General features: G+C 31.8%; 2 protein-coding genes across 2 annotated transcripts in view; one reads left to right on the forward strand and one right to left on the reverse strand.

Annotated features, from left to right (window-relative positions):
- Positions 1-9,871, reverse strand: part of LOC124363084 (condensin complex subunit 1) — a 64,780-nt gene extending 54,909 nt beyond the window's left edge. The window contains exons 1-4 of the mRNA XM_046818184.1: positions 9,579-9,871; positions 6,888-7,032; positions 4,291-4,428; positions 2,949-3,121 (exon numbers count right to left, since the gene is read on the reverse strand). Of these exons, the coding sequence (XP_046674140.1) occupies positions 2,949-3,121; positions 4,291-4,428; positions 6,888-7,005 (429 nt within the window). The 5' untranslated portion in view covers positions 7,006-7,032; positions 9,579-9,871. The remainder of the gene's footprint in view (positions 1-2,948; positions 3,122-4,290; positions 4,429-6,887; positions 7,033-9,578) is intronic.
- A 2,681-nt stretch (positions 9,872-12,552) lies between these two features.
- LOC124363086 (probable C-mannosyltransferase DPY19L1) overlaps positions 12,553-13,313 on the forward strand; it is a 33,555-nt gene continuing 32,794 nt past the window's right edge. The window contains exon 1 of the mRNA XM_046818187.1: positions 12,553-13,102. Coding sequence (XP_046674143.1) covers positions 12,982-13,102 — 121 coding nt within the window. The 5' untranslated portion in view covers positions 12,553-12,981. The remainder of the gene's footprint in view (positions 13,103-13,313) is intronic.

A 13,313-nucleotide genomic window follows, 5' to 3' on the forward strand; every position in this document is an offset into this window, starting at 1 on the left:
CATTTAACTAATACTGATGAACACAAAAAAACAATAAAACTAAACAAAAAAACAACACAATAAAACTAACACAAATCATTTAAAATAATACTTTCTGGTATTACTTTAAAATAAGTACAAATGTTTTTGAGTTTTTAAAAATATGTTCTGACAGAGACTGCTCTTTACTCATTTAAAGAATTTATGAGCTGAACAGCTTAAGCAATCTTAGATAACTTACTTTATATTAGTTATAAGAATTTGTAATACAGTGTAATGTAATGTTTATTGTATAAAATGTATTAAGTGAATAAGGATATGATACTTTGTTTGAAGTTTATTTTTGATGATGGAAGGATTGTGAAGGAAACACGATTTTTCCAGACATTTGCCATCGTTCAGTGAAACAAAAATATCCACAAACCTACCATCCCTCTCCGGCCCATCATTAGTTCTCGTGATTCACCTTGCAGGGAATCGTCTGAAGTACTCTTGGACATCTTGCCATTGGTAGGAAAAACTTACTCTTTTATAAAAAATTCCAGGGATTCCAGGGAAGTTGACTGAAACTGACAAACTAGTAAGTTTTGACGTTGAAAGTCTAATTCACAAATGTATTAGTTCTAGAAACTCTCTGAATTATTGAATCACGTCTCACAGAAGACCAAACATTAAAGGATAGAACTAAACTTCCCGTACCAGTAATTATGGAACTGTTTGAACTATGCACTCAATGCAATTATTTTGAGTTAGAGGGCAAAATTTATCGTCAAGATGGGGGATGGCAATGGGTTCTACACTGTCTCCTATTTTTGCCAATATCTTTATGGAGGAATTTGAGCCAAAGAGCTTATGCTCAGATAAGGATGGATTAAAAGAGGAATTTAATAAAGTTGAATCGGATCTTAGAAGCAATGGCTACCCTCAATTAGTAATAAATGAGTGCAAACGAACCAGAAAAATTATTCCTGAGTTAGAAAAACAGAATAATGATAAATTTGCGTTTATGTCAACCCCTTATGTGTCGGGATTATCAGAGAAAATTAGAAGAGTAGGTAGAAAGTACAACATTAGTTTACTAGTTTATTAGAAAGTACCACGTTTAAAACACACAATACTCTTAGACAAAGTCTCGTAAAAACAAAACCAAAAATGGCACACAGGATTCCAAAAACTGTGTTTACAGTATAAAATGTAGTTGCAATGGGAAATACACAGGCGAGACAAAAAGACATTAAACATAAGGATAAAAGAACACAAAGAAAACACAAGAAAGGGTCTCACAGAAAAGTAAAAAATTGCACACCATTGTTGGTTCGAAGACCATCATATGAATTGGGACAAAGCCAACATAATATATCGGGAACCACATTTCTTTAAAAGGAAATTAAGAGGCAACATACATTAAATTGACAGACCAATCAATCAGTCAACCATCAGTCAAGATTAGGCCGCTTTGGTTGCCAATTCTAAAAAATTAACTAAAAAGAAAACCAAAAGTATCAAGTGGATTAGATATTTGTAATAATCCAATGCGGAGTCACAGTATGGTTTTAAGAAGTTTATGTAGCATGAACCAATAATAATAATAATAAGAAAAAAAGGGCCCATTCCTGTCCCCCTTCCTTTTTATTGCCGCCATCTTGTTCTGCTGTGACGATTGCCATTTGCTATTGGCCTTTGGTCAGTCGTAGGTAGTTGGTAGATGAATGCAGATTGTGTAGTTCAGTTTTAATGATTAGTGTTGTGTATGGTTTTTATTAAGTGCATGTTTTTAGAGTTAGTCAAGTTGACACACAAAATGGTGTGATTCCTGACTTAGACGTGTCACAACGCTTTAGCATGATTTGTTTATTTTAACCTAGTTTGTAATTATGTATTAGGTCAGTAATTTACCTGAAGAAGCGTTCAGATTTCAGATCTCGAAATGTAGTGTTACTGATTTTTTTTGTTTCACTGAACAATGGCAAATGTCCGGAAAAATCATGTTTCCTTCTAGATATAATTAATTGAGTGAGTGAATACAAATATTTATTAAGTACTTTATATGAATAAACAAATATAACACAGCTTGTCAATAATTAGATCATACAATAGTAAATAAAACATAAATATAATCAATAAATAAAACTAAAAAAGTGATAATTTAACAAAATGCCTAATTTATATTTTTGTACTAACATTTACATTTTATTACAAGTCCCTTTAAATAAACAATATAAGATATAAAAAGAATGAATAACATTTAAATAAAAAAATTGTAAAAAAACAAATCATATGAAGAGACAAATAGAATATTTTACCATAAAGAAGTATTAAAGCAGCAACAAACAGAAAAAAAATTTTTTTAATTGGTATCATCAGCATAAATTATGGTTACTGACTTTTATGGAAGCTGGCAAGTCATTAACATTAAACTATACAAATAAAAATTAAATTCTGTTCATATAGTCTTATAAACACACCACTTGAAATTGACTATTTTTTTTACCCAAATGTTTTGATAATAGAAAAATTTTAGAAGTTGAAATATATAGAGTTGCCACGAAAATTGGAAATTCCAAGAGTTTCTCCTTTTACTACAGAAATTAAAAATTTGTATATTTTTTAGACTGATAGAGAACATAGGATAATATAGCGAACAAAGGTTGGAGAGACAAGGATTTACATTGTGTTGTATTAAAATTACAGATATTCATACTTTCAAAGAACGATAACAACGGGTACGAATGTGGACAGCCAGCCAGATGGCCTAGAAAGAACACAATATTTTTAGGGACAGCCTAATCCTACATTAAAGATAATAGTTTGGTTGTTTTGTGCCTTAACTTCCACTTCACTGATGTCTTTTTTTAAGACTTGCATCAAAGTAGCTATACATAGCATATTCTATAAAACGCTCATGCAAATACTGATTGTTTCAACTTTTCTCTTACAAAAAAATGTTGAAATGCTAGGGAAAAACTTACCTTTTCAGCAACAGCAGTACTGTTCTCAAAACTGATTTTATCATGAGCACAGCTGTGAAACTGTGTAAAGATGTACAAATTCATTTTTAAAATATTAAGAGTTCGTATTCTGGCATCTTCATCTGGAATATCTTCTATCACTGGCTCTATCAAGTAACTTAGCTGATTCAAACCTGGTGTATCAGACAAAAGCAAACAATGTATTAGGTTTACATCCACATTCTGTACAAGTAAAGTCTCTAATTCAGAAAATTACGCACGTCAATCTAACAATCTGAATCCAAGAACACAAAGCAAAGAGAAAACACTTTTTAGAATTAATAATAAACTGCAATCTAATATAACGTAAGTTTACGGAATATATTCCTAATTAATTTACTTTAACGCATTTACGTTGTCAAAGTCTAGAATATGATTTACACATTTCCTAACTGACCAGAGCGATTGGTGTTCCAAGGTGTGAATCCTCTAGGGCTGTCTCGAAATGGATTCGCGCGGAGCATGAGAGAAGGTGGAGGTTGCATCCGGGTTTGAGAATGACTAGAATGGTATTACAGTCACCTTCCTCCAGGGTGACTTTGGACCTTCTCTCATTAAATAGATCAATGTCTTCTCAGGTTATTGGTCTCATTACGGGGCATGGTCACCTGAGGAAGCATCTTCACAGAGTCGGCATCCTTCAGGAGGATCCGCTCTGTAGGTGTAATGAGCAGGAGGAAACTGCTGAGCACCTGCTCTTTGATTGCCCCGCAATAGCAAGAGAGCGGTATTTGGTAGTTTAGACAGCGGTATTTGGTAGGTGAATTTTCCCAGGAGGACTTGATAGGTTGTTTTCGGCGGTTTGTGGAACTGCTGAAATTGTAGACTGGTGGGCCTCATGGTGTGTTTCCGGGTGCGCAAAAAGCCCTTGAGGCTTAAGTGCATGGCAGTAGGCCGCCCCAAGGGAAAAAAAACTTACCAGTATCGCTGAGAATATTAATAATGACAATTTTAAAACCAGCAGCAATTAATCAACCCTTTATTAAAATTGTGAAGAGATAACAAAATTAAACATGAAATTGAATTTTCCTACATAGAACAATATATGCATGTGAAGTTTTAACAGTAATAATTTAAAAGATAACAAGAATGTTATATATATTTAGTGTCATTTAATCCATTTGGTATTATGAAAATAACTAAATTAATTTGGAACATATTATTTTATCTCTTTTTCAGGTGAAAATATTAGAACAAGGTTAAACATGCAGAAACATGTAGCTGAACATGCCAACATTAAGCTCCATACATATAAGTTGGTTTTCATTATTTTTTACATTCGAACTTTTTTATTTTTACTTACTTCCAAGAATTAGCTTATCAAATATTCTGCTAATTAATGACCACTCCATGCGGCTAAAATGTATCAGTACAGAATACAATGTGTCAAAATGATCCAAAATGTATGTACAGCCTTCTTCTTTGAACGAATCTATAGCACCTGCAATAAATCCGCAAACAATTAAAAACCACACACAAATATTAACAAAAATAAATAGCTTACATATATTGATCTAATAATACATTAATGACTAAAATTATAAAAATTATGAGGTTGATTCTGAAAGTAAATTTCAATTCATTATAGAAGAGCACCAATATAATTCTCTGTTTCCAGGTGTTTTATTACATTCAAACTAAACAATATTTTTACACTGACTGACACAGTAGCAATACAATAATTTCACAATGGAGGTTAAGAGTTATTACAAAACATGGTTACTAACACGTTCACTGATGTGATGATGACAACACCATGTCATTACCAGTTTGTTACCAACACGTTCACTGGTGTGATGATGACAACACCATGTCATTACCAGTTTGTTACTAACAGCAAGGCTTGCTTCATGATTAATATCGTTGTCAGCGCATAAGCTGATTTTACTAATTAGTGTTTCATAAAAATTATTAATTTTCATTATATTATTATTTATTACTATTATCATTCATTATTATTATTATTATTTTTCATTATTTTTTTTTAATTGAAAATATTTTATTTTCATAAGATGCAACTGACACGATTTGGTGTTTTCTTCTTTGATTTTGTTACATTATTTTGAAAAAACATTGTTTTTTCAATATACAAAACCCCAAAAATGGACTAGAGCCTGCGACTAATTTAAAAAATAAAATATAAAATAATTCCTCTAAATATCTTCTAACTGTTAGGATAAGTTTAAATTGTGTATCTCTAGTACCTTATGTCAATTAGAATCATAAAAGAACAAAAATAAATCAATGTTTCTGTTCATTTCACCATTACTGTTACTTCTTGTTAAAACTCTGGTTTACTTGTAGTCATGTTTAACAATCTGTGGTCATTGCTATTTTTCGTGTTAGAAAAATAAAAAATAAGAGAATTTTCTGATTTTTGTATTAATTTTTCAATGAACCCATGGAGTTTTCTGTAACAATCTTACAACCCATTTCTGCATTCATCGTGGATTTTGTCTCTCTCAAAACAAACTATATAATCTTCTGATACACTGATTTTAATTTCATATTATTATTTACAATCATCACTGATAATTCTCTGCCTATATATTGGAAAATAGACGGTATAATATACAGATATATCCACATTACTTAAGTTTTTGCTCACAACAAAATTACTGCAAGACACGTCATTCATAGTCTGCAAAATTTTAGTGGCAGTTATGATTTTGAAACCCTATAATGGAACATATCTGATAATAACGATTTTTAGTAGTTTTATTTCAATGCTAACATTTTATTTTTTCAATGCCGTATCAACAAATAATTGATTTAAACACACAGTAACATTACAAATTATACAAATTTTTAATAATTAAAAAGCCAAATAAACGCTTGTCTTATGATTATGAAATAACTAGCAGTTGCCCGTGGCTTCACACGCAATTTCCCATTGAAAAACAGTATACACTATATTCACATATTCTTTTTTCATCAGATTCTAAACATTGCTGAGATAATTGATAGTCGTTCCTTCGTGAGCCTCTTGGACGCATTATGAAGGTATGTACATATTTCCGGCCTGTATGTTTCGTGGTTTTTTGCTAGGTGTTGATAAATTATTCAGAACAATCAATTTATATGGATGAATCTCGATAAACTAATTAGGTTATAAAGAATCAAATTTGGTCTGTTAAAATTAATTTTCTGTCTAAGATATTTCCAGTATTATTGAGGAGTGTGCCTTCAAGAAAATGTATCAACGAAAACCAATTTCGATCATAAAGCGTCTTCTTTCGGCTCTTTTCATGTACCTTCGATCTAACCAAATTCGACTACATTACGTGCAAACATCCACGGAATTGTACAATGAGGTTGTTTTCATAATAGTGTTTAATAATATTTTCATTGCATTAGATAGTTTATTGATCATTGGTGCAATCTAAATGTAAAATTAGGCAATGACGTCTTCTATGCAACCTGCATTACACTACTGGTCAAGCACTTTACAATAACAATTTTATAAATTTTAAATGTAAACAAATGTTTCTGCCTCTTTGATGAACTTTAGCTGAAAGTATTAAAAGCTGTTAAGTATCAGTTCGCTTTGTATTACGTGTCATAGCGCAGTCTGTCGGATCCAATATAAAACACGTTTACGTTCTTATCATAACATTCGAATGTAAACAAACTAATTTTTCAATTTGAATTCGACTTTATTTGGTGAAATGAATGTGTTATGTGTGGTAAAAAGCACTCTAATTGTTAATTCAGACCAAAAGCTATACCTGTTCCAAATTTCAGCACAATTCGTATAGCAGTTACAGCGTGATTCGAGCACAAACCTCCAAACATCTAAACATACTGTAAACATCCAAACATCCAAATATCTAAACATTCAAACTTTCGCATTTATAATATTAGTGGGATGTAAACCCATAAATCCTAGTCAAAACTTACGTTCAACTGCTTCATTGATGTCATTTGGAGACAGAACTTCCTCCACTTTGTACTCTCCTGCAGAGGAGTTGCACAGTTCATCTCTTTGAAGGGGGATAACAAATTCAAAATGAGACATTTTAATTCCAAAACTTTGTTACAATATCTGTAAGAACAAGGACCAATTAATGATAGTATTAAATATATTATTTAATATATAAACAAATCTAAATATTAAATATGTGATATAATTTATCCATGTCAAAGACAGTGTCAGAAGGCATGATCATCCAGCCATCCACCAGGCAATAAAAAGATGAAGAACATGTTCAAAAGAATTTTTATAGTTTTTGCATTAAGTTATTTCTTTTATATCCCACTAAAACCGCATACTAAGAAATAACATAAAAAGCCCATATGATACTTGGAATAGACTGTAAAGCCAATTAAAAAGGTTAAATGAAACAAATGTGTAATTTAGCCATTTCACAACATCTAATGTTTTTCAAGAGGAAAATGCTAAAAAAGTAAATTAGGAAAACAGTTAAATTTTGGAAAGGCCAAAAACATTTTGTAATCTCTTAAAGGGAACCACTAGTTGAACGACAATAATGCCTGACTAGGCCTGACTAGTAATGTCTTCAGCTATCAGTGCCAAACCACTGATGGCAACAAGTGAAAAACATCCCTGGGATTTAGTAAAGATCAGTAAAATATAAAATTTCAAAGGGCTGATCACTAATGTTTGAGAACTAAAATTATTACAAACTGACCTAATCATATTAGTCTACGTAGAAGGGCAATGACCACTAACTACTACCATAGAAGAACACAAAGAATTTAAGATAAATTCACATTACAAAGTGAAAGAAAACAACACACCTTTTATGTCCACTCTGACAATAATAAGTAATATATTATTTTGAAGTGCACTCACAACACTAAATTTTATATTAAATATGCAGAATAACATCAATCACTTGCACCACAGTGGAGACTAACTATGACTATTTCTGTATATAACTGCGCCACCAAATTTAACCACGCAGGAAAAGTAAAGTAGAGATGCCCAAAAGTACTGAAAAACTCTTAAATTACCTTCAAATCAGTTATTAGACCTATTCTACTAGCTCAAATTCTCTCGTCCTTGATATACCCTCTTCTTAATTCAGATCCCTACTTCATTTGTAATCTTTACCCACTCAGGGACCCCGATTCCTCCTGGTCTCCTAGATCAATAAACTAATACAAATATAACCTAAAATTAAAATATTCATAATTTTTGCGCCATTTATGGTTTACAAAGGCCTAAGAATTCTTTGTGGGGCTACTTTAATAGTAAGCCTACACTCCTTATTCCATTATTTTGTTTCAATTTTTTTTATCAAAGAGGTCCGAGAGATTGAGCAGGAATAATGGCAGACTATCTAGCAAACCATATTTATAATTTTAGTAGTTTGGTATTATTCAGAGGCCACTATTTTTTAGGCCTCCAGTTGAGGGAAAAAATTACATTATTAGAAAGAACAGATTTTATTAGATATATGTGAAAATTACATATATCATTATGACACCATAAATTCTTCTTCTTCAGATAACTTCCTTCAATTGAAAATTTATAAAATTAATTTACACACTGCTCAAGATAAATTTCTAATCCAAACACTTTCAACTAACAGTTCTTGTTATTTGTCTCCTAAAAGGAAGCAATGAAGTAGGCCATTCTGTCCCTAATATACTTCTTGTTATTATGCAATATAATTAGGTTTATGTTAGGTTATCTTAAATATGTTTCTACTGGTAGTACCAAAGTTAAAGACAACCTTTACAAGTGTTCACGTGATACGAGCTTGAATTTGGGTACTATCTCAAGGGATGTTTTTCTTTCATTTCACTTACTGCTATCCAAGCAAGCTGTAGGTACTGTATTGTAATGAATCTCTGACATGTACGATTAGGCCAAAGATGGTTTTGTTGTTTTTAATGCTAGTGTTAGATTATATTTTTGTTGTAATTCACTATTTATGTTGTTGATGTTTTATAATTGTTCTTGCATACGATTATTATATATTATACAAGTTAGATAATATAGGCCTATCAGATTGTTTAATAATAACAATTGAATAACAAGTTATCAAAGTCTCCCCCTTTGTGAAAGTAAAAGTATACTACTTTAAGAAATTGTTAAAAGTGGTTTTCTAAAGTAAAAAATATTCTGGTCATACTCAACTACCACAGCAAATGAGTTTACTTTGTTTAATTTAATTTGAAAATACTATTACGTAATACGTTTTAAAAATACTGGTAATAATTAGGCCTAATTGTAAATAACTATAACTAGAATATTTTTCATTCAATAATTTATAATTAATTGACAGTTGATAATTTGATCTGCATTGATTTGAATACCATAGTGACCCTTTATTATACTGTGACCCTTATCAGTTGAGGGTTAACCAAAAATTCACTAAATCATATCTAACAATTTTTGTATTTTTGTGAATAAAAGTATTGCATTGTACCTATTACACTTTTGGTTCAAGTTCACAAAAATAAGTCATTTGAATCTTCAGGTTGTCAATAATCAATACTGCCAAGGTAGATTAGGCTTAGGAATAACACTGCATAATATTCCATTAGTTGACAACGGGTAATGGGCTAAGTTATTAGAAAGATACTTTGCTTTTGAAGTTATGAATATAAGTTACTTACCATCAATTCAAATTCATATATTAATAAACAAAAGAATTAACCTATCAGCCTACTTAAAAATAAATTAACTAGTCCTATTACACATTTGTTTTCAAAAGTTAATACGCGCGGTAAGTACACTTCTCTCTAAATAGGTTTAATGATTAGCTTTCGCCTTTCACTTGTGTAATAATCACAACTTGACAATTTTTTTAGTATTAATAAGTATCAATTGGATAAAGATAAAGTAAATAATCTAAAATGTTGTAAATTAAAACTTTGAAATTATTTTGTTAGTTTCTCGATTTAAAACTACCATTGGCTGTCTGTTAAGTTAAAACAAAAAATGTCTTAATTCAAAACTGTCACACAATAAGAGGCGGGAATAATAGTACAAAGAGAAAACACTTGATAATATGTGATATCAAAGGGAATGCATTAGCTCTCAAAACATTACCGTCTCTTCTACTGGTTCTACCTGGAAATTTTGCACGTTGTAGGAATGTAGTGAGTAAACTAATTCTTTATATTATATATAATTCAGATGGTCTTTAGCTTGTATGCTTATTAATATTTAAATCTGTCAACCTCTTTAATGAATTGCAGCTGAATATATCTACTGCTATTAAGTGTCAGTCAGTTAAATTTGGATTATAAAACATAAATATAACCACTATTTTTTCTAAATTGAAAAACCTCAATTATTAATTGGAAAACTTTTCCAAAATTACTTCCACGAACCTCATAGATTATTAAACAAAAATAAGAATTAGACAAATTGATCCAACGGTTGTCGAAATTAGAGCCAGTTATTCTCATAAATTTAAAATATCAGCCAAAATAATTTGTGAAGGGTCTAGTGGTTAGTTCGAAGGAGAGGTGCCTAATTTGGTATTTTTGCTTGCATTAAACTCTGACATTTACAACGTGTCTTTATCATGTTTGTTATTTGTGTTTTAATATCTGGCCGTAAGATAATATTTGAATAAAAGATTAACACGAATTTTATCTTGCAATATGTTTTTACTTTGGTTAAGGACCTTCTCTAGTTTTGGATTCAAGGGTGGAGAAGAAAAGCTAACCACCATGAGAGATCCATTATGGGCCTAGGATAACAAACACCCAAGAGCTGTGCTACTTGCATCTGTATAGAGGAAAAAGGGACAGTTAAAATCAGCCATAATCAGTACTAGATCAGAGATTAATCGAGTTTTGATTGCATTAAACGCAACACTTTGTTCATGCCTCCATTCTAAGTTTGATTCTTTTTTAGTTTAATGAGAGAGACTGCCAACTCAGCAGAATTAGGTATAAACCTCGAATAAAAGCCGCCATTAGCATAAGCCGTGTTAATTGTTTTGTATATCTAGAATTTGGTAACACATCTATAGGTTTGGTCCTATATGGATGGATTGAAACCACATTAATTTGAAAAACATGCAAGAAATGAATTTTTTTGACATGTTGACTGTTCATCCAAGGGAATTTGATTGTAAGTCGAATTCAAGTCTAAGAGTGTGAAAAGCCTTGAACGACCCAAATATTGAACAACCCTGACTCAATGGTTGGTATTGGAATTCATTCAAGATTCAAAATAATATTTAGTGTTCTATAGTTTACTACTAATCTGGTATTCCACCTTTCTGGGTACCAAAAATGCCGGAAAAAAGTAAAGGGATGTGAAAGGCTTATAATTTCCTTTACTAATAATTCGTCAACACGTTCAACTTCGGTGGAATTTTGATTGAGTATGCCATAAGACTTCTCTTTCCTAACCTTTTGAATTAGTATCTAGATACTGGAATAATAAGGACTTGAATTCGTTTGATTGCGGAATTGTAAGCTGATCTCCTATGATCAGGCCTTACAATGCTCTACCATTCTCCTGTTGATCTCTTATAACCAAGGTGAGAGGATTGAAATTTCTATTAGGAAAAATAGTGGTTTCCTAAGCTATATTCAAAACAACCTTATATTTAATAAAACAATCCATAACTTATAATAATGTTCAATACAAGTGATTTACTTTGAAATGAACCCATATTGCCATGTAGAAACTTGTTTATGACACCCCTATCATTAATTAGATTACAATATAATCTTTCTGATATAATACACCTTGAGGATCCCGTATCTACTAATCCACCAAGTTTCTTACTTTCTAAAGCTACATTCAGTACTAATTAGCGAGAGGAAGGGACTGCCAGTGTTCTTTTAATCTGCTTTGTTAAAGTTACACTCGTTGCCCTTTCCTCGCTTAAGATATCACAAGTAATTGAACAAAGCGTTATTATCCGTTATTCAGCTGAAGCCCCCGTTGACTTAGGATAAAATGTGAGAATCTATCCGTAACATAGTTAGTTTACCTAATAACTTTTGTACAAGGAAATTAAACGTGTAGTAAATGTTTTAATTGAGTTAATTTTTTCTACGCTGCATTGACATTTAGGCAAATAAGAAAGCTGGGCTAAAATTAAAGGTATCACATGATATCTCCTTCTTAACCTAAGTAGAGATGGTTGTTTAATGGTAAGATAAGAACTGTTAAACATCGACCACTTGAGGAGAAAACGATAAGAAAAACAAGCAGTACGTGTAATCTCAAACCAACGTCAAACGCGCTGTGGCTGTTTACATGGCTAGTCTTGACATCATGCAACCATTTTTCTGGAGCTAGGAATTATGGAAGTGATTACGTAACCATCTGTGCGGGGTTTTCAAAATCTTGTGTCAATTGATGGTTTTTGTTTCTTATATGCATTACGTTTTATAAGGTCTGAATCTTCTTGAGTGTTTTTAGGCTTCTTCTCAAAAGACAAATCTTATAAGAACTGATATAAAAACCATCAATTGACAAAAGATTTTGAAAACCCCGCGCAGATAGGTACGTCATCACTTCCCCTAATCCTATCTCCAGAAAAAGGTTGTATGACGTAACGACTAGTCGTGCAAGCAGCCACAGCCTGTTTGGCGTTGGTTTGTGATTTCACATGTTGCTTGTTTTTGTTATCGGTTTCGCCGCAAGTGGTAGTGGGCGATCGTGATTTTACTGTCACTCTACACAGTCTGTAGGTCTATTTACTTAGTACCTACCCCCCTCACGATTGGTGCAGTTGCCCATTGGTGAATTGGTGGTGGATAGTCAGTCATCTTTGATTTATATGTTTGATATGCGGTGCGGTTTAAAAATTAGATACATAGGTTAGAATTCAATCAAAACACTACCAAAAGATGTATTTTAACCTCTTCTATTTGTAAGCCTATTTGTTTGTTTGGAAGAGTATTGCAGCCTTCCTATAATTGGTCTGGATTGAAATTTGTATTGGCTTTTAAATAAATGATGATGTAGGGTAGGCTTGGTGTTAATTGTTTGTACGAAAACCGCAAAGATAGTATATAGTGTTGGTCCTATTCTGATCTCACAATGCATAAACGAGATAAAGGGCATAAAAGTGGTAAGAACACAAACACTAGTTCAAAATTGGATGTGCATCGGGGGTGGAGATATTCTAATCACCTTCGACGAATTTGCTTAATATCTTTGGGTAGGTATGTTACAAAAATGTTTATTATTGGGGCTTTGAGGTGTTGGCTCAAATTTTGTCTTTTTATTTTATACTGTTGGAAAATTAGGTATCAATTTACAATAACGTGACCATGGAAAGGTGTGTTCATTTTTTTTCCTGAAAACAATAGTGAAGAAAAAATTCGTCGGCAACGAAAATCAAAGGAGTTACGATTTTTTGAAATCCTCTG

The sequence above is a fragment of the Homalodisca vitripennis genome, chromosome 5, assembly GCF_021130785.1.
Source record: "Homalodisca vitripennis isolate AUS2020 chromosome 5, UT_GWSS_2.1, whole genome shotgun sequence".
NCBI lineage: Eukaryota > Metazoa > Arthropoda > Insecta > Hemiptera > Cicadellidae > Homalodisca > Homalodisca vitripennis.